Source organism: Lissotriton helveticus, chromosome 2_1 (assembly GCF_964261635.1).
Source record: "Lissotriton helveticus chromosome 2_1, aLisHel1.1, whole genome shotgun sequence".
NCBI classification, from domain to species: domain Eukaryota; kingdom Metazoa; phylum Chordata; class Amphibia; order Caudata; family Salamandridae; genus Lissotriton; species Lissotriton helveticus.
In genome coordinates, this window is record NC_136059.1 from 1,793,332,018 (window position 1) to 1,793,353,457 (window position 21,440).

General features: G+C 45.2%; 1 protein-coding gene across 3 annotated transcripts in view; it reads left to right on the forward strand.

Moving 5' to 3' along the window:
- The window catches only part of ANK2 (ankyrin 2), a 1,987,506-nt gene that overhangs the window by 780,773 nt on the left and 1,185,293 nt on the right, over window positions 1–21,440 (forward strand). The window contains exon 3 of one of the 3 annotated variants that reach the window (XM_078676733.1): window positions 16,060–16,125. The exons of the other annotated variants lie outside the window; for them this stretch is intronic. Coding sequence (XP_078532859.1) covers window positions 16,060–16,125 — 66 coding nt within the window. The remainder of the gene's footprint in view (window positions 1–16,059; window positions 16,126–21,440) is intronic. 3 annotated transcript variants of the gene reach the window in all.

A 21,440-nucleotide genomic window follows, 5' to 3' on the forward strand; every position in this document is an offset into this window, starting at 1 on the left:
GCAAAGTGTCAGAATCCCTTAATTTCGATTGGTCCTAAGGTAGGATTTGGGTAACACACCAATCACGACATAGTGTTTCAAGCCTACATTTGCATAATAGGGTACCGCCTAACTAGATTGGGGTTCTCATGAGAACTGGTGCAGAAATACAATGGTAACTTTAACATTGTTGCTCTGTGAGCACATATGATTGGTTCAGCCGAGTTTTCGGGTCGTTTCTCAGGAGCATCTTGCTCATCACTGCCAACTGGCTGTGTTCCATCAGTCAAGGTCTGTCATGCCTCGGCAAGTCGCGCAGGCGCAGAGGGACCTCCAAGATGGTTCTCGGCACAGACAAAACCCCATTCCCCGCGGTACATGAAAAGTAAGCGAAAACAAATTAATACATAGTAATGTCATTATGAAAACACATCACAGGATTTATACTTTTAACTCATCATCAAGAAATAAAACTATTGCGTTTAAATGTTAGCCACATTGATACAGTCACAAGAGCAGTGGCACGAGCAGTACCACATGATAAGCACAGCTATGAATTACGCATGCGCATAACTTTCCCTCCACTTCTGCAGACGCGTCAGGACACGTGAGTGTGGCTGACGCATGCGCAGTAACTAAATACAAGCGGCGGCCATTTTAGATGACTCGAGTAAATTATTTTAGTAAAACACATGTGCAAGCTTCACGATCCTTATCCAAACTAAACATAAATGTTAGTAGAACATACACTTGTTACCGTATTACACATAAACGAGGTTCTTGACTTCGGCAAGCCGCAAAATATGCGAAGCTTTGCTTCATCATTACAACTAAAAATAAAGTATCCATTCAGGCTGAAATCGGAGGCACACCAGGTTTCCTGGATACAAATCACATCAGCTTTCAGGCTATTTAAAAATACTATTTTATCAGGGATATTCAATAAACCGGCTACATTCCATTAATCCACTTTACATCTAATATTAACTCTAGGATTTAAGCACTGTGCCTTGGGCATGGGTACTGGTACAGGTAAGGGTAGAGGCCAGCAAGCTCCATTTGAACAAATTATCCTCTATTATCGGAGTGGGCCTTATCCCCGTAATATCTTGCTTAATAATGTATCTCCCTACTTTTACTACAGATACCTGTAAGAGCTTTGGCTTTTTGCCGGATGACCCATTCCCACCCATGGTATGGCCCTCATCAGAGGAGCAATTCACATTTTCATATCGTGTCTCATATCTTTTATTTACTCTGGGTACTTGTATTACATCAATTCCTCTACATTGGAAAAAGTCACTATTTTGTCAAATCAAATTGGCTATTCACCACAGATTAAAACGAAACCCTCGCTTTTTTTTACCAAAGTTGAGTAAAATATGATAACAAGGGAAATATCATTGCTTTGAGCCATCTTGAGATTTTCATTGTCCATAAAACATGATAATAATAATGAATGATTCAAAATGATATCCTGATTGAACTTTGCTACAATTTAGAGCACTGCCTCTACAAAGTGTAGAGGTTACCATAGTCAGAGAGAAAAGGGGAGCAGCACTTCCTCCAGCCCTTGTGTAATTAATGTTATCTTTTGTAACACAAAAAAGGGTTTAGGGGAAGAATTAAGATCAATTGGCAACCAGTTAGAATAAGATGGTGATTAATGAAGTCAAAATCTTTGTCTCTTTTGGATGGGGAATAGGTACAGATGGATCCCGCTTTAAAGGAAGAATGACATAGGGATTCAAATGATTTGTATTGCAATTTTCTGTCTTATTCACCATATCTTCCTCTGTGGACACCTCTACATTTTCCTGGAAATTTTGTTTTCTTGGGCATTTTTTAGAGGTTCTCAGTTGTTTTTTTCTTTTTTTTTCAAGGAGCCATTTGTTTGATTTTATTTTCTTCTCCTTAGACTGGGGAGATGCAGGATTTTCAACCATGCTCGTTTTAGCAGATTCTTTTAACTTAAAAGTAGGAAATGTGTCAATCCTAGGGCAGTGGTGGTCTGCAAAGAGCACATAACTGCCGGTTTTCGGGAAAAAATATTCTTTTAGGGAATGGATGGGACTTTCCTCATTCTTCTGATTATTAATGGGTCTGAGAGACTTCTTACACTGAGGTTTACTGACTTGGATCCCATGATCTTTAGGTGCAAACTTTGCCGGGGATTGGAGGGGGGCTGGGAAGAAGTATCTACCCCCAGATGCTGTGATTTACCATCTTGTATCCCACAATCCTTGGTCACTGATTTTGAATGGGGAAACATGGCCGGGGTTATCTATCATCAGACCGGAAAGATTGCCTTCTTATCTCCCTTATTGTGCCAACTGTATATCCCAGTTTATGGGATCCTCTTCTACTTTTGCAACCACCAGATCCTTTACAATTGTTAAGAGAGTATCTTGAATATGGTCTGTATTATTTACCTATTTTTCTTGTAAGGCAAGAATAGCTCACAAAATTCTTTCCGGGCACTTAACGGATTCAGAAGATTGAACATACTGGCCGGGGAGGTTACGGGATGTGCTCCCAAGTGATTCTAAATTGTGTGTGGCAGAGACCTCTGGGCCTGAGAATGCTGGCTCCTTAGGAGTACTGCTGAAATGTTTCTGCATGAGTCCTCCATCCAAATTTGGGGGTTAACCCCTTGCCTGCTTCTGTCGGCCGTTGGCCGACGGCAGCACTACCTCGCCCATTTTGCGGAAGTGCCGCACTGCCGCAAAATCGCGGCCGCAGGAAAGGGGTTAACAGAGTAATGTTTTTACATTTCCAGCACTTAGCTTCATTCGGTTTGTCGTTGTCCTCCGCTAGGTCACTGATGTCTAGAGTTATTTAAATGAGGGGCCGTCCAAGCCTCCCCTCATACTGTGTTCAGTCACTTTCTATCACTCCTATTGACTCTAAAACAGGCCGGCTGATTCCTGTCATCCTTCTAATAGACTGAAGTAGCTGAAGTTTCTGGGTTTTGAGGAATGTTCTCTATTTTTCTTCTCTAGTATCTCAAAGAAAAGGAATAAGGTGGATTTTGATTAGGGGTTTGAAGAGTGGGCAAAGATGGACTTCACCGGATCTTGTTGGGGTGTAGCTTTCATTGGTGTGGCAGGTACAGTGGCACAGGGTCCCAGAAGCTTTAGAGGCAAACTGATTCCTGATTTATGCTGTATTTTATCATTCAAAGAGCAGCCAGGGAGTCCTTTTCCTTTCTTGCTCTATGACCCATGACACACGGACTATACTACTGGCTCCATGAAGTTCTTCTTGAAAATTTTCCCAGATTTTCTAACTTCACAAGTTTGGCAAAAGAGGAAATTGCCTCTTAGGATTGTTCTGTGCAGGAAAATTCCCCTTCCTCCACAAAAACAATCCTGCCTGAAACACAAACACCCTTGCAGCATGGTGCAATGGTGCCTGTATTGGCGCTAGGCAGCCTCAAGTGCACCAGCACAGGTAGGGAGTTGAAGAGCACTATATCTTAGTTGACATGGTGCTGTTCAGCTCTCTCTGTTCACACAACGCAGTGCAACAATTTTGCTTGCTACCCTGCGTCGTTTGAAGTAGAAGCAAATATGCCCCTAGATTTCTTGCCGAACACAAAACATAAAATACCCCACAAAAACATTCTTTTGCAATAAATGTTGACATTTTGCCTATGTTTTGCAATGGTGACCAACTTTGCAAATCTGTTTTTTTTTTACGTTTGCCATATTCACAAAACGTTTCTTGCAGAATTATATTTTTACACACCTTGATTCTGATCCTGTGACTTGTCCTTGTCTCAGCGAACCTCCAGAACAATTCCTGGCTCATCCTTGGCACAAAGGATATTTGTATAATCTCCTCTGGAGACTCCTGGTGAAACAAAGCACCTAGGTACTCCTCAATGGTTGACTGCTATGTTCTTGTCCTGCTGATCAAGGGTCAATTCTGTGCTCTAGACCCCTATAATGACATCTTACATTTGACAAATTGGAGGGTTTGGGAAACGCAACATGCGCGTGTATGATCTCCTATGAGGAGACTCTCACATCCTGGGAATATAAGTCTACAGTTCGCCCCCACACTAACACTGCCTACTCTTAAGACTATTTCCATAACGTTAATAGGGCCATGACTCATGAACGCGGCTGGTGCTGCCTCATATCACACTCACTGATAACTGTGTTTATGTGTAGGTAACTCCCACCCTCAGCAGTCGAGTCTGAGTACACTGTGATTAGTGGTAATCGAAGATGCAGATTAGTGTGAGTCACAGCGGATGGGCGGTGATTGGTGGGAATCCGGCAATACCCATGTTTCTTAGCTTGTGGGCGGATTCAGCCTGTGCAGTTACTGGGGCTGTAGAAATCTCTACTTCTGCCAAAGTCAGTCTGGATTATGATATCTGTGAGTCTAATGTTCAAAATAATTCAGTTTCACGCAAATTCTTTTACAGTTGAAATCATGGTCTTAATGTTGGGCTCTCAACATGCATACCCATAATGCACTTTAGGACTGAGCGTGGCAAAGGAGTCCAAACCTCTCCAGAAATGTTTCTGGAGTCGTATTCTCTCACCCAACCCTTTTAAAAAATGCAGACAAGTGATTCAATTTGAAATCGCTATTGTCTGCAAAATTTGTGTCCAGCCACAGGCTACAAGGGGTCATTCTGAAAATGACCTCCTAAATATGTTAATTCTAGAAGGTCTGGCTCGGTATTCTGGGTATTTATTTCTCTGCAACAGTAATTCATATAAGGGCTATACAAATCATTTCAAACACACAAAAGTTATGGGAGGATATAAAAAGTTTACCTCTGGCAATCACTCAGGGTAGCAGTCCAACCCATAGTTCTTTTGCCCACCATGCACCTCAGATTAGACCCAGCCATATGCAAATCATTCTTGACGCTATTCCAATAGGAACAGTCCAGCCTGAAATACCAAGCCAGTTCCTGTCTGAACCAGAACACAAGCAACCCAAGAACTCACTGTGATATGCAGCATTTATTCTACTGTAGCCTTTATATAGCTTTTACTTCCCATGGGATGCTGAAGTGCTTGCCTACATGGGCAGCACCCTACACTGTGTATTTTATTCTGGAGGGTGTTGCCTCTGTTTTGATACTATGCAGGAAGCGTTTCTACGTTGTGGGTGATAACCACTAAGGTGCAGTTATCATATTTTTGGATGCAGCACTTAGCAGTGTGATGGGTGAAGACGTGTTGGAGATAGGTGTGCAGTTTATGGTATCCTGATGGCTTTGATCAGATTTGCAGGTCTTTTTTATGAATCACAGTCCAATAAGTTGGTTTCTACACATTATTAGCCATTATGATGTAATTAGTCAGGAACCAGGATCTGCAGGTGTGTGGTGAACAAAATAAGAGTTCTTCGGTGGCTTTGCTATGTTGCAGGTCTACGCAGTTATTCCAAGCATGTTCAAATAGTGATGGGTGGGTTGTTGCTGTGGACTCGGACAGTACTGGGTGATAAAAAGGGCTGGCAGCGATTCTTTGTATGTGAGTGTAAGAGGGCCAAGCAGTAGGACAGTATTATTATGCAGACTTTTTGAACTACATTTGGATGCACAACTACTGAGGGCTGTATCATTAGTATTAGTGAAGTCCAGAGTGTTATGCATGACTTTACATTAGTATCAGTAGCGGTCGGTGGTGGGAGTGCTGCCGGGCGGAGACGTGGGGCAAGCGAGCGGCAGGGTGTGGGGTACTATACTACGGAATACGGCCAAATGCAGGTAAATATACATAAAAATAAATAAAATTAATATTGTTGCGTGCACTGCCTCGCCAAATGCGATGCAGCGCGCGCAACAAAATTTGGTTTATTTATTTTTATGTTTACTTACCTGTATTTGGCCGTATTCCCCACCTACTACCAACAACCCCTCCTCCACTAATGAAAGGACAAATCTGCACATTCTTCATTTGTTGTGATCAGCAGGGTCATTAATTTATGTCAGGTACCAGGTAATAGGTTTTAACGAGGGGGCAGGGTTAACGGCGCGAGGGAAATCTTCATAAATAAATAACTAGCACTTTAGGATTTCCATCGCATGCTTTTTTCTTTATAGGATCAATGTTTATGAATAGAATAAAGTACAAGACCTAGAGGAACAGATGCTCATTTTTCCATAGCACAAAAGTGAAATGGCTGCCATTATTGCATTACGGGTGCTTACAGTATGCTTCCTCTAATAGCACATTTGTTGTTGATGCATTATCTGATCCATTACATTGATGTTATGAGTTCCTGGCTCTCTGCGGTGCTCTCTCCAATGCCTGCGTGCATGACTCTTGAAATGGGCCTTGTGCAGTATCTGCAGCCTTCCAAGCTCCATGGTGTTGAGGGAAAGTTTGGAGCAGCAGTGGCTGCAGCAGTGGCAGTACCAGCAACCTTTCAGGATCCATGGCCTTGAGCGCAAGGTTGGGGCTGCGGTGGTTGCAGCAGGTGTGCGCAGTACCTGCAACCTTTCAGGATCCGTGGCATTCAGTGCAAGGTACAGGCAGCAGTGGCAGCAGCAATGGTGCGCAGTACATGCAACCTTTCAGGATCCATGGCCTTGAGCTCAAGGTTGGGGCAGCAGTGGCGCGCAGTACCAACAACCTTTCAGGATGCATAGCATTGAGTGTATGGTTGAGGCAGCAGTGGCTGCAGCAGTGGCGCGCAGTACCTGCAGCCTTTCAGGATCCATGGCCTTGAGCGCAAGGTTGGGGCTGCGGTGGTTGCAGCAGGTGTGCGCAGTACCTGCAGCCTTTCAGGATCTATGGCACTGTGTGCAAGGTTGGTGCAGCAGTGGCGCGCAGTACCAACAACCTTTCAGGATGCATAGCATTGAGTGCAAGGTTGAGGCAGCAGTGGCTGCAGCAGTGGCGCGCAGTACCTGCAGCCTTTCAGGATCCATGGCCTTGAACGCAAGGTTGGGGCTGCGGTGGTTGCAGCAGGTGTGCGCAGTACCTGCAGCCTTTCAGAATCTATGGCACTGAGTGCAAGGTTGGGGCAGCAGTGGTGCGCAGTACCTACAACCTTTCAGGATGCATAGCATTGAGTGCAAGGTTGAGGCAGCAGTGGTTGCAGCAGCAGCGCGCAGTACCTGCAGCCTTTCAGGATCCATGCCGTTGAGCGCAAGGTTGAGGCAGCAGTGGCTGCAGCAGTGGTGCGCAGTACATGCAACCTTTCAGGATCCATGGCATTGAGCGCAAGGTTTAGGCAGCAGTGGCGTACAGTACATGCAACCTTTCAAGATCCATGGCATTGAGCGCAAGGTTGGGACAGCAGTGGCACGCAGTACCTGCAACCTTTCGGGATCCATGACATTCAGTACTAGGCACAGGCAGCAGTGGCTGCAGCAGTGGCGCGCAGTACCTGCAACCTTTCAGGATCCACGGCATTTAGTACTAGGTAGAGGCAGCAGTGACTGCAGCTGTGGTGCGCAGTACCTGCAACCTTTCAGTTTCCATGGCATTGAGCGCAAGGTTGCGGCAGCAGTGGTTGCAGCAAGTGTGCGCAGTACATGCAATCTTTCAGGATCCGTGGCATTCATTGCAAGGTACAGGCAGCACTGGCTGCAGCAATGGTGCGCAGTACCTGCAACCTTTCAGGATCCGTGGCATTTAGTACAAGTTACAGGCAGCAGTGGCTGCAGGAATGGTGCGCTGGACATGCAACCTTTCAGAAACCATGACTTGAGGTCAAAGTTGGGGCAGCAGTGGCTGCAGCAGTGGCGCGCAGTACCTGCAGCATTCCAAGATCCATGGCATTTAGTTCAAGGTACATGCAGCAGTGACTGCAGCAATGGTGCGCAGTACATGCAACCTTTCAGGATCCGTGGCATTCAGCCCAAGGTACAGGCAGCAGTGGCTGCAGCAATGGTGCGCAGTACCTGCAACCTTTCAGGATCTGTGGCATTCAGTGCAAGGTACAGGCAGCAGTGACTGCAGCTGTGGTGCGCAGTACCTGCAACCTTTCAGGATCTGTGGCTTCAGTGCAAGGTACAGGGAGCAGTGGCTGCAGCAATGGTGCGCAGTACATGCAACCTTTCAGGATCCGTGGCATTCAGTGCAAGGTACAGGCAGCAGTGGCTGCAGCAATGGTGCGCAGTACTTGCAACCTTTCAGGATCCGTGGCATTCAGTGCAAGGTACAGGCAGCAGTGGCTGCAGCACTGGTGCGCAGTACCTGCAACCTTTCAGGATCCGTGGCATTCAGTGCAAGGTACAGGCAGCAGTGGCTGCAGCAATGGTGCGCAGTACCTGCAACCTTTCAGGATCCGTGGCATTCAGTGCAAGGTACAGGCAGCAGTGGCTGCAGCAATGGTGCGCAGTACCTGCAACCTTTCAGGATCCGTGGCATTCAGTGCAAGGTACAGGCAGCAGTGGCTGCAGCAATGGTGCGCAGTACCTGCAACCTTTCAGGATCCATGACTTGAGGTCAAAGTTGGGGCAGCAGTGGCAGCAGCAGTGGCAGTACCTGCAACCTTTCAGGATCCATGGCATTGAGCGCAAGGTTGAGGCAGCAGTGACTGTAGCAGTGGCTGCAGGAGTGGCAGTACCTGCAACCTTTCAGGATCCGTGGCATTTAGTACTAGGTACAGGCAGCAGTGGTGCAGCAGTGGCGCGCAGTACCTGCAACCTTTCAGGATCCATGGCATTTAGTACAAGGTACAAGCAGCAGTGGCTGCAGCACTGACCTGCAGGAACCTTCACGCTTACTTGGTGTCCTTCTGGCCCCATTTCAGGTCCATGAGCTGCTGGTGCTTTCCTTTTTGCCAGTTTTCCTCTTTACCCAGCTGTGGTAGTCGCGGATAAGGTAGAATGTATAGTTAGAAACCTGCTCCTATTTTAACTTCTACATTACTTGTTGTGAGCCACTTGCCAAAGCAGTATGGCTGCCCGAAGCCCCCCCTCCCCCTTTGGAAATGAGGCACCCTGACAGGGCCGGACTGGGAACCAAAACCGGCCCTGGCAAAGGGCTCAGCCGGTCCTCCAGGGGGAGGTTGGGGGTGCGACTGAGCTCTTTGTCGGGGCGGTTTTCGGCCGTTTTTTTTACAGGGCCGATTTTGCAGCTATGCTGCAAAAACGGCCCTGTAACAAAAACGGCCCCCAGGGGCCCGAAACCGGCCCCCACCCTTGCAGCCGACCGGGGGATTGCCCGGTGCCCGCAACGGCCAGTCCGGCCCTGCACCCTGATGAGACACATACCCATGTTCATTGTTATTGAGCACGCGCTGGTTCATGGTATGAATCTTTATTCTGCATATCTGCGTGTGTCTGGTACACCACTGTTTGACTTTCAGTAGTGAGACTCAGACTCGGGCCAATCAGTAGTTCAAAGCATTACTATTCAGTTGATAACAGAAAAACATATGATTTAAAGCACTGAAAGCACTGCTTCAATCAGATTGCCGTTTGCTGTTGTCCTTTTGGCAGTGCTTCAATGTCACAAACTCCTTTACAGTGCTTTGCTGCTTTAATGCCTTTGATTGTTGTTTTAATTGCCCAGTTACACTTTCACAAAGATACAATTCTGATAGGCGAGTAAGCAATCGATCACTAGCAAACCACTCTCACGTTTCAGTCCTTCATTCTAAGTGTCGCTTTCTGTAACTAGATCTATAAAATATGCACAGAGTGGGCTTGGGCTCCACCCAGAGGTGTAGCACTCTCTCCCCTCATGCTGTTGGCTGTTTAGTGTACTATTCCGCCCTCCAGGAAATTTTATTTATTTGAAAAATGTTATATAGCGCAAACTTGATCCCGAAGGATATCAGAGCGCTTTACAATTTGAGGCAATTAAATAACTGCCCACCTTTTTCCCCTATCAACCCACATCCCACTATGGAACTGTCACTCATGCTGAAGACAGGAGACACTCACTGATGCCGAAGACAGGAGACACTGTCACTCATGCTGAAGACAGGAGACACTGTCACACACTGTCACTCATGCTGAAGACAGGAGACACTGTCACTCACGCTGAAGACAGGTGACACGGTCACTCCCGCTGAAGACAGGTGACACGGTCACTCACGCTGAAGAGAGGAGACACTGTCACTCATGCTGAATACAGGAGACACTGTCACTCATGCTGAAGACAGGAGACACTGTCACACACTGTCACTCATGCTGAAGACAGCAGACACTGTCACTCATGCTGAAGACAGGAGACACTGTCACACACTGTCACTCATGCTGAAGACAGGAGACACTGTCACTCATGCTGAAGACAGGTGACACGGTCACTCACGCTGAAGACAGGAGACACTGTCACTCATGCTGAAGACAGGAGACACTGTCACTCATGCTGAAGACAGGAGACACGGTCACTCACGCTGAAGACAGGAGACTGTCACTCACGCTGGAGACAGGTGACACTGTCACTCATGCTGAAGACAGGAGACACTGTCACTCACGCTGAAGACAGGCAACACTGTCACTCATGCTGAAGAAAGGAGACACTGTCACTCGTGCTGAAGACAGGAGACACTGTCACTCATGCCGAAGACAGGAGACACTGTCACACACTGTCACTCATGCCGAAGACAGGAGACACTGTCACACACTGTCACTCATGCTGAAGACAGCAGACACTGTCACTCATGCTAAAGACAGGAGACACTGTCAAACACTGTCACTCATGCTGAAGACAGGAGACACTGTCACACATGCTGAAGACAGGAGACACGGTCACTCACGCTGAATACAGGAGACACTGTCACTCATGCTGAAGACAGGAGACACTGTCACTCACGCTGAAGACAGGAGACACTGTCACTCATGCTGAAGACAGGAGACATGGTCACTCACGCTGAAAACAGGAGACACTGTCACTCATGCTGAAGACAGGAGACACTGTCACTCATGCTGAAGACAGGAGACACGGTCACTCACGCTGAAGATAGACGACACAGTCACTCATGCTGAAGACAGGAGACACTGTCACTCACGCTGAAGACAGGAGACACTGTCACTCACGCTGAAGACAGGAGACATGATCACTCACGCTGAAGACAGGAGACACTGTCACTCACGCTGAAGACAGGAGACACGGTCACTCACGCTGAAGACAGGTGACACTGTCACTCATGCTGAAGACAGGAGACACTGTCACACACTGTCACTCATGCCGAAGACAGGAGACACTGTCACACACTGTCACTCATGCTGAAGACAGCAGACACTGTCACACATGCTGAAGACAGGAGACACGGTCACTCACGCTGAAGACAGGAGACACTGTCACTCACGCTGAAGACAGGAGACACGGTCACTCACGCTGAAGACAGGTGACACTGTCACTCATGCTGAAGACAGGAGACACTGTCACTCATGCCGAAGACAGGAGACACTGTCACACACTGTCACTCATGCTGAAGACAGCAGACACTGTCACACATGCTGAAGACAGGAGACACGGTTACTCACGCTGAAGACAGGAGACACTGTCACTCACGCTGAAGACAGGCGACACGGTCACTCACTCTGTAGACAGGCGACACGGTCACTCATGCTGAAGACAGGAGACAATGTCACTCACGCTGAAGACAGGAGACACTGTCACTCATGCTGAACACAGGAGACACTGTCACTCATGCTGAAGACAGGAGACTATGTTGAGTCATACAACTCCATGGCAGAATTGTCCTCTGCACAGATCTTCTGTCTCTGAATTTGGTTATGGTAATCAAACCCTTAATATGGGGACTCAAACTAACTGTTGTCTCCTAAGTTGTGGTTTGAAACCCAGAAAAGATTTACTAGCATAGCATTAACTCTCCTTCCATGCCTTATTGAGTTAGTATTCAACAGCTCCTCTGCATCACTTACTCTCACACTGTCTTAGAGGGAATACCTTGCTTTACTATGCTCACAGCTTCCCGCACCACATTAGATAATGGCATGTCCTTCTTGGGCAATAAATCCTCTCAGTCATAGTGAAAGACAGACCTTTCAGTGTGCTTCCATTGGACTGCATGAGGGACTATTTTACATCTGAAACGTACACTCAATCATCTCGATGTTGGATGCATTCAAGTTGTTGTCACCACTGCGCATCCTATACAAAAAGCACTTGATTAGTTCCTAATTTTCACCAGCACTGGCAAAGCAAATTTGGCAGGCTTTCATGGGATAAACAGCAATTTGTGCGTGCAACGCCTTTCATTTTTGAATGACTCTGTTCATAGGTGTTGGCACATTAAAGCCAGAGCAATTGGCATTGCCAGCAGTAGCGGCTCCTCGAAGGAGTGCTGTGGGGCGGTGGGGAGGGGTGGGGGAAGGGGCAGGGTGGGGTGGGGTAGTAAACTCCGGCATTCGGCCGAACGAAGGTAATAAAGAAATAAATGGAACAAATTACATTGCGCATGCTGCAACGCAAAATGTGGATGCAGCGCGCGCAATGTAATTTGTTTTATTTATTTACTCACCTCCGTTCGGCTGAATGCCGTAGTTTACTACCCCCCACCCTGGCCGTGCCCCGCAACGCCCCACTGCCCCGCAGCACTCCCTCGAGGAGCCGGTACGGATTGCCAGTGCTTGTTTTTAAGTACGCCTTCTGGTGCTGTATCTGTCTCCTACTTCTCCTTCTCCTACCTAGCAGCATCAGCAAAGAAAGTGGCAACTTCGTGAGGTATCGGTTTGACCATCAAGGTGTCCGACGAGTGGTGGAGGGTAAGCGCTCTTGGATAAAAAGCTGAGATTGGCTGATGGGGTGTTGTGATTGACTCTGTGTGGTTCTGTCTCTCAGATTGTCTCCAGCAGGAGTATCTCTCCGATCTGAATAGGGATTGTACCTGACTCACAAAGTGTCCTGGAGGCAGTCACTATGCAAACCTAGTATACATTGAACTGTTTCTGAGGGTGTTTTGGGGAACTCCCGGGTTTGTGCTGAGATCTCGCCAAATCATTCTGTCGTCCTTCAACCTCTACTGAGTCTCGCGGCCTCTCATGGGTAGCAGTCTTACCTTGTGGTGTGATCTCACTCTATAGAGATTGCAGGAACATCATCGGGACAAGCATTGTCTCACTCTTTTGCTTGATTGTCTTTTCTTTAGTACACCCATGTAACCCATGCGCTTGTTTGCTGCATTCTTCATTCCTTTATATAAGTTTAGAGATAGGTGTTGCTTTTGACTGTGAATAGTTGAGTTTCGGTGGTGTTGTTGGAACTTTAATCCTTTAGCATTTAATCACTCCTTTTCTGTCTTTTCAGTGGCTTCCAGAGTGCCACTTTTAACTTCCGGTGATGTCACAGGAAGTCAACGGTCAGGACTCTGCTTAAATTAGAAGTTGGCTCCTCTGATTTGAAATACTTGGTTCACAACAGGAGAAAGCTTGTCCCTGGCCTTATGTTTCTTACTCTTCTTTGTCTCTAGCCAGGCGATATCAAAGCAGTGTGTGTTTCATTAATGATTTGCTGTTGGCAATTGTGAAGGTCAAAGGGTGGTGTTAGGTTAAAGTCAGATGACTGGTTGAATGAGGTTAGGAGGAGCAAAGAGAATTGGCAAAGAAGTGTGGTCGGATGAGCCAGAGCTACCACAGACGCTTTGGGGGCAGATATTGCATAGAACGTCAAGAGCCCTGCAAAATTAGGAACACTAGGCCTACCTGTAAGACGTGTTAATGTTAGTGAGGAGATGCTTGTGGGCAAAGCGATCTGTAAGGGCGGATGACTGGCAAAGGAGTCAAGATCTTCACAGAGTCTATGACTAAACGTCATTAAACAGATATTTGACAAATTGCACACATGGTCGTCAATTCACCGAAATGCCACGGGTAGTGAAAGTGACATTACGAGCCCTTTGACCTTCACTTTCACTCACACACACATACTTACACATACACACAAATTCACACTTATACACTCTCTAACACATAAGCACACTTTTACATGCAAGCACGCAAACAACATACATTTAAAAGCATTTTTTACTTACCATAGCTGCCATGGAAGGGCATATTCGAGCATATTGTACTCGATTTTCTTTACACTTTTAGTTAAAAATATATTTCATTTATTCACGATTAGTGCAATAAAAAATTTACAGAAAATAAAGAGAGTAGAGCGCTGGCTGCCCCTGTGTTCCTAGCACTGGATTTGCTACCTCTGAGGCCAGGGGTCGCAAAAAGGCAGTGCAAGGGGTAGCAAAGGGTAATGTGTGCCATTTACTGACCCTATGAACAACAGTGCTAAATAACATGTTACAATACAGAAGGTCAATGAAAATAGAATAAAAAATTGCTAATTGCATGTATTATTCATATGGCCAGCTTGCATTGATTTCTGTACTACAGGAGAATTTAGAGATAAAAAGTAAATAAGATAATTAAGAGACGTTGAGACCAATAGACAAAGAATACGTTTAATCTTTCAGTTGTGTTCCAGAATAGTTGATTGTCCCTGATCAATAGTAAATATTTCATGTTTCAAATGGATATTCTTCCATTAGGCGCTCCAACTAGCTAGAAAGATGGAGAGGTGGTTGAGCTTTCTACATTGCATAAGTCCTCTATGCAATCTGCGTGGTTGCAGAAGCTCAGGTACTATACCATATTGTGTTTGTCCAAACAATGGTGTCCACTCCTATGGCATAGAGTTTCTTGGATGCCAGCGTCCATGCCTGAAAAACACTTTAGAAAGTGACTTTGCTAATAGCAAACAAGTGCCCTGTGCCATTTTAGCATAAGTTCGTTCTTCAAGGAGCACATGAGGCTGTTCTTATTTCATTTAGTACCCCTTTTTTTGGAATACAAAGAAATTACCTTTATAGAAGCGACAATTCAAATTGTAATATTTTTCACGTTATCACTCTGATCCATGCTATAAGTGCTCTACTACTGCAGTGGTATGGCTCTGTTTGCTTTACTTCTGGGCCTTATTGGAAACTTTTTGTCTGTGCATCTCAGTTGACAAGTCATATATTTTATTAATGTCATTTATTCGAAATTCCAAGTTTTCAAATGTTTATTGTAAATCAAATCTGCTCACCAATTAAACTGAGATGGAGTGTCCTGGTACAAAAGGCAAGGAAGCCCACCTTTTCGTGGCAAAGAGGGTTGTCTTCATAAACCTTGAGAGTAATTCAACATGTACCCTTACATCAAGTGAACATCCCCAGTCTCGTGATAATCCGCTTGGGAGCTGCACCTTTTCCGTCCAACACACAGAAATCTGATCTATATTTCCACGGGCTCTGAAAATGATAAATGGCCATGTGACATTTACATCTCTGCTGAAGCAGAGTCATTCCTGCCTCAAAGACTCTCTTCTTGTAGCCTACACTCGTTGTGCCTCCCTTGATTTTCAAGATGCCACATAAATATTATTGCAGTTGGCTTCATAAAATGGTGCCACATGATACTGGCGCATGACATTTGGTTCCGTGTTCATCCTGGCCGAAGTATCATTTTTCACTTTTCAGAAAGAGAGGCTAATTTGGCTAATTCGAAGGGAAAAGAGTGAACTCTTCATTTCCTAGAACATTTGTCTATCTGTTTTTCTGCTGTCGGTTTATGAATCTGTTGGCGTATGCCGATTTATGCCATCCATCCATCCGTCCATCCGTCCACCCATCCGTCCGTCCATCATCCATCCATCCCTTATCTATCTCTGTCTTCCTGTCATGTTTGGGTAAAACCTTTAAATATTTATTGTTCTTTGGAAGCACTTGGTTTAAATGATCTGATTTGTAATACTCTACCCAACCATGTCAGTTAAATTATTTATCTATTTAATAACTATATTATTGTATAGTCAATTATTTAGCACATATAATTAATTATTGTATCGCTATGCCGTTGATTACTATATATATATATTTTCCTATTGTTTGTACATAACTCTATCTGGTATTTCTGGATTTTGAAAGAAGCAATCTTGGCCAGACACATCAATCCCTGTTCATCTCTCAACTGAAGTGTGACGTGTCAGCGCTCAGTCGCCGGCTCGCATATGTCACATTGACTGATGACTGAGATTGGCAGTCTCCACGAGCCTAGTATATTTAGAAATACGTGTCAATTGGTGTAAGTCAGTGCTTGAAGGTGACTTAGTTTTGCTTTTTTCACTCTTGCAAATGAAGGTCCTAGGGCAGGCAGAAACCACCACCGAAACTCCAACCATGGCCGCCCCTGACGTCTCCCAAGAGGTTAGTGAACATGCACCCGACTTTTTTTGTGTTACGCGTCTTTTGAGATCACACTGTGGAATATTGATAATTGATATTAATGCAATATGGACCACGCCCAGAGCATAAACATGAACGCATGGTATTCATAAGGGGAGTAGGGTGACATGGAGGTAAGGAGATGTGCACAAATTTCAGCTTACACACCTCTCTTAAGGAGTGAAATCCGTCCTGGCCAGCAGCACAACCCACATATGTTTCCATATGTTTTTGGGAGACATCCTCTCTTTCCTTTGGAATATTGCTTAGTGGGACAGGATTCTAATGTGCCCCTCGTGTTGGGGTCATTTATGCCCCTGTAGAAACTAGCATGCCCTATTCAAAGTCTCCCTAGAAGCCACACCAATTAGAACACCAGCTGTAACGGGCTTTTAAAATGAGTGCATTTGTGGGTATCAAGAGTGTGGCACACACTATATAGCCCAATGTAGATTACTTTACATATTGTTCTCATACATGGACACATTCCTTGGTTGCCTAGACTCTTCTCCATACTGACAAGATCTACCTGTCTGCTAAATATACACTACACACATATAGTTATCGTGAAATCAGGTGATATGGTGGCTTATTATCCCATTGATAATCAGGGGTGGCCCCTCCGTTGGAGCAGTGGAGCATCGCCCCCATTTAAAACCCCCGAAACCCTAGAGGTGAAAAATAAAATGGTCATTTATTATCATTTCATTTTCCTTCCCCCGTCCGGAACAGAGCATCAGGACGGGGTGTGGCTGCTGCTGAGTGACAACTGCAGGGAGGGGGGGGGGGGGTGAGTTGTCTATTCACTGTTTCAAAGTGCGCATGTCTTTTTGGCCAGCTGTCTTGCGATGGTCAGCCTTGCATTAGCACTTTAAACATCTGCAACAGCTGTCTTGAGACAGCTGGATTAGAGCATGTGCAGGCCTACAGAGTGCCATGGAGCACCAGTGAGACTGCTCCTTCCAATCAGGCTACTGCTCTGATGCAGCATGAGAGCAGTGCCAGGATTGGTCAAGGGAGTTGCTGCATCCAGTTCGAGTGGAAAGAAGAGGACCGGAGCAGAGGAAGTCACTTTCTGTATTTTTAAATTTTTATTATTTATTTTGTGCATGCCTGCCCCCCTGTCGAGGCCAGCCACCACAGTTGATAATCCACAAAGTGATTTCTAGTAACTCTTGTGCCGTACATAGCTGATTGCATCACTGCTGTAGTGTCTAGACAGAGCACTGGTGATTATCAGTGACATGTTCCGACTATTTGTATCTGTATAAAACCTTAGATTTCATTTTACATCCCTTTCTTTCACAAAATAGTTCCTAAGATAAGTCTTAAAATGTGTGTTGTGGTGCACTTTAGCAAAGCAGCAACAATATTTCTCAACTTTCTACCAATGATACATCCTTATTCTCTGGTCTTCCATTGCATTGTAGGCCTTGTAGTTGTATATTTAGAACCAAATAGACAATGGAAGGAGTCCAAGGAGAATGGTTCGGAATTTAGCCAGCTTTGATATATTTCCATACTAAGGGGATTATTTTCAAACGTGTCACGCAGTGCAGTGCAGTGCAGTGCAGTAAGTCAGCTTGCTGTGCTGCACTGTGTGACAGAAAAAGCGCATGAATGTGCTGTATTTAAGTCAATACCGCACATTCCTGCCTTTTCCCCTGCACTGGCGCCCTTTCGGCAGGTGCAAGGGTGCCTCTGGTGCATGTAGGATTGTTTTTGTGCAGGAAGGGGCACAGTGGTATACCTAGAGCTTTGAATGCCCAGGGCGATCTATTCATTTGCCTCCCTGTGTCGTAGGAGGGGGTAGGAGTGCTGGCGGAAGACACCAACGAGCGGGGGGCTGGTGGGGGACGTGGCAGGGATCTGAGAATGGGAGGGCGGGAGAACAAATTTAAAAAAACTTACCTTGCACTCATGCCCGCCCCCCAAATAGTGACGCGGGGCGGACCACACCCCACCCCACCACACCCCAGCTACGCCACTGAAGGGGCACAATCATGAGAGGCATATTCCTCTTTTAATGTGTGCTGCACAATGCATGCGGTAGTAAATATAGATATTTCTCCTTGTTATGCCTACCCTGGGAAGGCGTATCTTTTAGGAGCATTCCCAGGATTACCAGTTCTGGTAAATCTGGGAATGCATCAAGAAACCATAGGAACACCCACACACAGCCCATAGAATGCCTTCCTAGGGCACAGTAAGGCAATGCAGGGATTTGCGCTGCCTTGCTTTACTCCAGATGTACGGAGCCACTCAGGGCAATGCAAAGTGGCCTTGTGTGGCTTTATATATCTCATTTAGGACTTGCGTCGCTATTGCATCACATTGCATGGTGCAAGAGCGATGCAACTCCACTCGTAAATACTCCCCTTCATTTATTCCTCAAGGTTTTCTGGCCTTGGCACACACTCTTTTCCCACAACTGACTGTGAGAATAATAACACACCAAGCTAAAAGAATATTATGAAAGTAATTACATATTCTGCAGATTTTGCAAAAGACTCTCGCTGAGGTCTCTGCCCCAGGAGGCCAGGTCACTGCCTCAAACATTCTGCAGCATACATAGAAGGAGCAAATCGCCTTTAAAGATTGTTTATGTGCAGGCAGGTGGCTAACACAAGAGCATGGCATTAATTAGGGTACCCTGTTCCTATTGGTGGATGAGGTGGTTCCAAGGGTGCTTGGATGGACACAAAATAGATTAATGGAATTCTTGATTTAATCTAATTCACTGATAATTATTCAGGGCCACATTCCTGTCCATCTGTTTGTAGCTCATTCACCACCACACACAAACTGACCAACCCAATTACACCAGTATGGCCCAGTCCCAAAAAGAGACTAAATAGCCTGAATAGATAAACCATGCCCACTCTGTAGTGAGAAATAAGGAACCAAGTTATGACAGGAGAAGAGGGATTGGCACATGTGCCAGAAGTATAGCATACAACTGCAGTCCATGCTCCTTTCAGCCACCATTTCTTGAATCTCTACATTGACTTATGAGTCTCAGAGTTTGTTATGCAGCTAGTTTTTGAAGCAATACGCCAAAAGTTAGTTTGTGGCATCAGCCAACACCACTGACCTTTTCCTGGTGTACTCCAATATATTGATATGTGTAAGTAATATTGTACCATTTAAGGAAAAAACAAACCTCTGATGGGAATCCAGGGGTGTCTACCTCTCTCTAGGTCATTACTGGCACTGTGACAGTTCTGGACTTTTGGTTGATTGCCTAATACATTCTTTGAGTTTAATTCTTGGATTGCTTCCATTGAATTAGGTAGAAAAACACACATTACATTATTGATTTGTACATGAAAAACAGTGTCTGTGGTGACCTGGAGTGAGGTGGTTACCAAAAAAACAAGCACATGTATTCACCTTGCACTCTATTGTGGTTTGGAAAAATTACATGCACATAAACACAGGCACAGTTCACAGCTTACTCCAAACAACTTCCCACGTAATAAATGCAAGGAACACCTACAGTACTTGCATTGACATCTACATGAATCAAGCAGTACCTTTGGTGTGTTTGGAGTTTCCATGACAACTTGAGTTTTCATCGTTGACTTTAGTGAACTCCTTAAATGTGTCTTTTGTGGGGCTATCTGACGACATTGTGTGGCCTTTCATTGTGCATACTTTTCTGAGAAGCTTATCCTAAATGTCAAAATATGTATGAGTAGTGACCCCAACCATTACAATAGTTATGACTTGTAAAATCACCAGTACAGCTCTATACTTGCCCAACTTGAAGAGTTGGCCATAAAAAGATGATGACCATTCCCTTTCCAGCAATGCCAGCACTTCATCCCTGTGACTCCTAACACAATGTTGTGTTTCTGAAAGAGGACGGTGAAAGGAACTGACCTATATATGTGATACAACTTACTAAAAATATCCTTACTACGTTTAATCTTAAAATTGAGACTTTGATCCTTGCAAACAAGTGAGCTAGTTATACCTGGCATGTCAATGACTCCCTGTACCACAGAGAGAAGGTTCCATGCTCATGCTAAGATCCAGTTAGCAACATGAGTGAAAGTGCAGCAGTGACCATGAAATGCTGGGAAACCTACTGACATTTAATCGCAGTTGTGCCCTTTTTAATGACTTAGTATGCATCCACATTTCCAATTAACTCCAGGACTTCTGAAATGGCTATTTCAGGTACAATCGCAGGTGGAATACATTTCTTCTCTTTGATTTGAGACTGTATCTTTGTTTTCTAGTTGGTAGTGCATCTTTCTTCAATGTCTTCTGCTAGCAGGTCCAGGTCGTGTGATTTTGGGTCTTTCTTCTTCCAATTGAAGATGTGCACATCACCCTGTGTGGTTATCTTCTCCAGCTTTCAGCATGTTTTTTGGTTTATTTTGTAGAGATTTGAAGCTTTAAACTGACATGATATGTTATTGTTGCAGAGGAGTACAAGGAACTTTGCAGTTAATTTCTCTATGTCAGCAGTAGTGGATATCATTCGAGGTCTACTGAACAGCCATTGCTGGGTGGGTTATTTTCCTTGTTTACAGAATAACAGTTGGATGCTTTCTGCTAGGTCAGTATCTTTCAGTATGCAATCTTGGTGTATGGCCGGCAACAAACTGTCCTCCTGAGGAGGAGAATCAATTTTACAAGGCCATTGAGTAGTCATATCCAAGGGTTTGTATGAGAATGCTCAAATTGGCAAGTAAGAGCGGTGGGTGGGGTGGGGAGGAAATTCAACATACAACGAGGGAAATTTAGTTTAAAAAAAGAAAGCCATTTAAAAAAAAATGTATTTAAGTTTCCCTCGTCGTCGAATGTCGAATCCCCCTCCTACCCTGCCCCCTGCTCTTACCTGCATGGGCCACGCCTGGTCACACAACATCTATGCCTAAAGATTCCTGTCACACTTTGCCACCTCTGGATAGCTGCTCTCATAATACAGTGCACCCATCACTGCCTTAGCTTACCATCAAGGACCTGAATTAGCGCATCAAGGGCATGATTAATGCAAGGTCCATCAAGGACATGAAATGTTTTGCCATCTGGCTCCCAGCCCACCCAGGTCCAACTAAATAACACTCATACTCGATTTCTTCAACCTAGTCACCAACTCCGAAGTTCGTACATCCCACAACGGGCAAATAGAATCTGTTACATTAGTTAGTAAGTCAGGTATTGCTTTGTTTAAAAGTAACATTTAATCTCGTGTGCTGCAATGTTTTTAAAAAAGTATTGAGTGTGATAGAATAACACAAAAGTAGCATCAATACACAGCAGTGGATACATTGGTTCCTCTG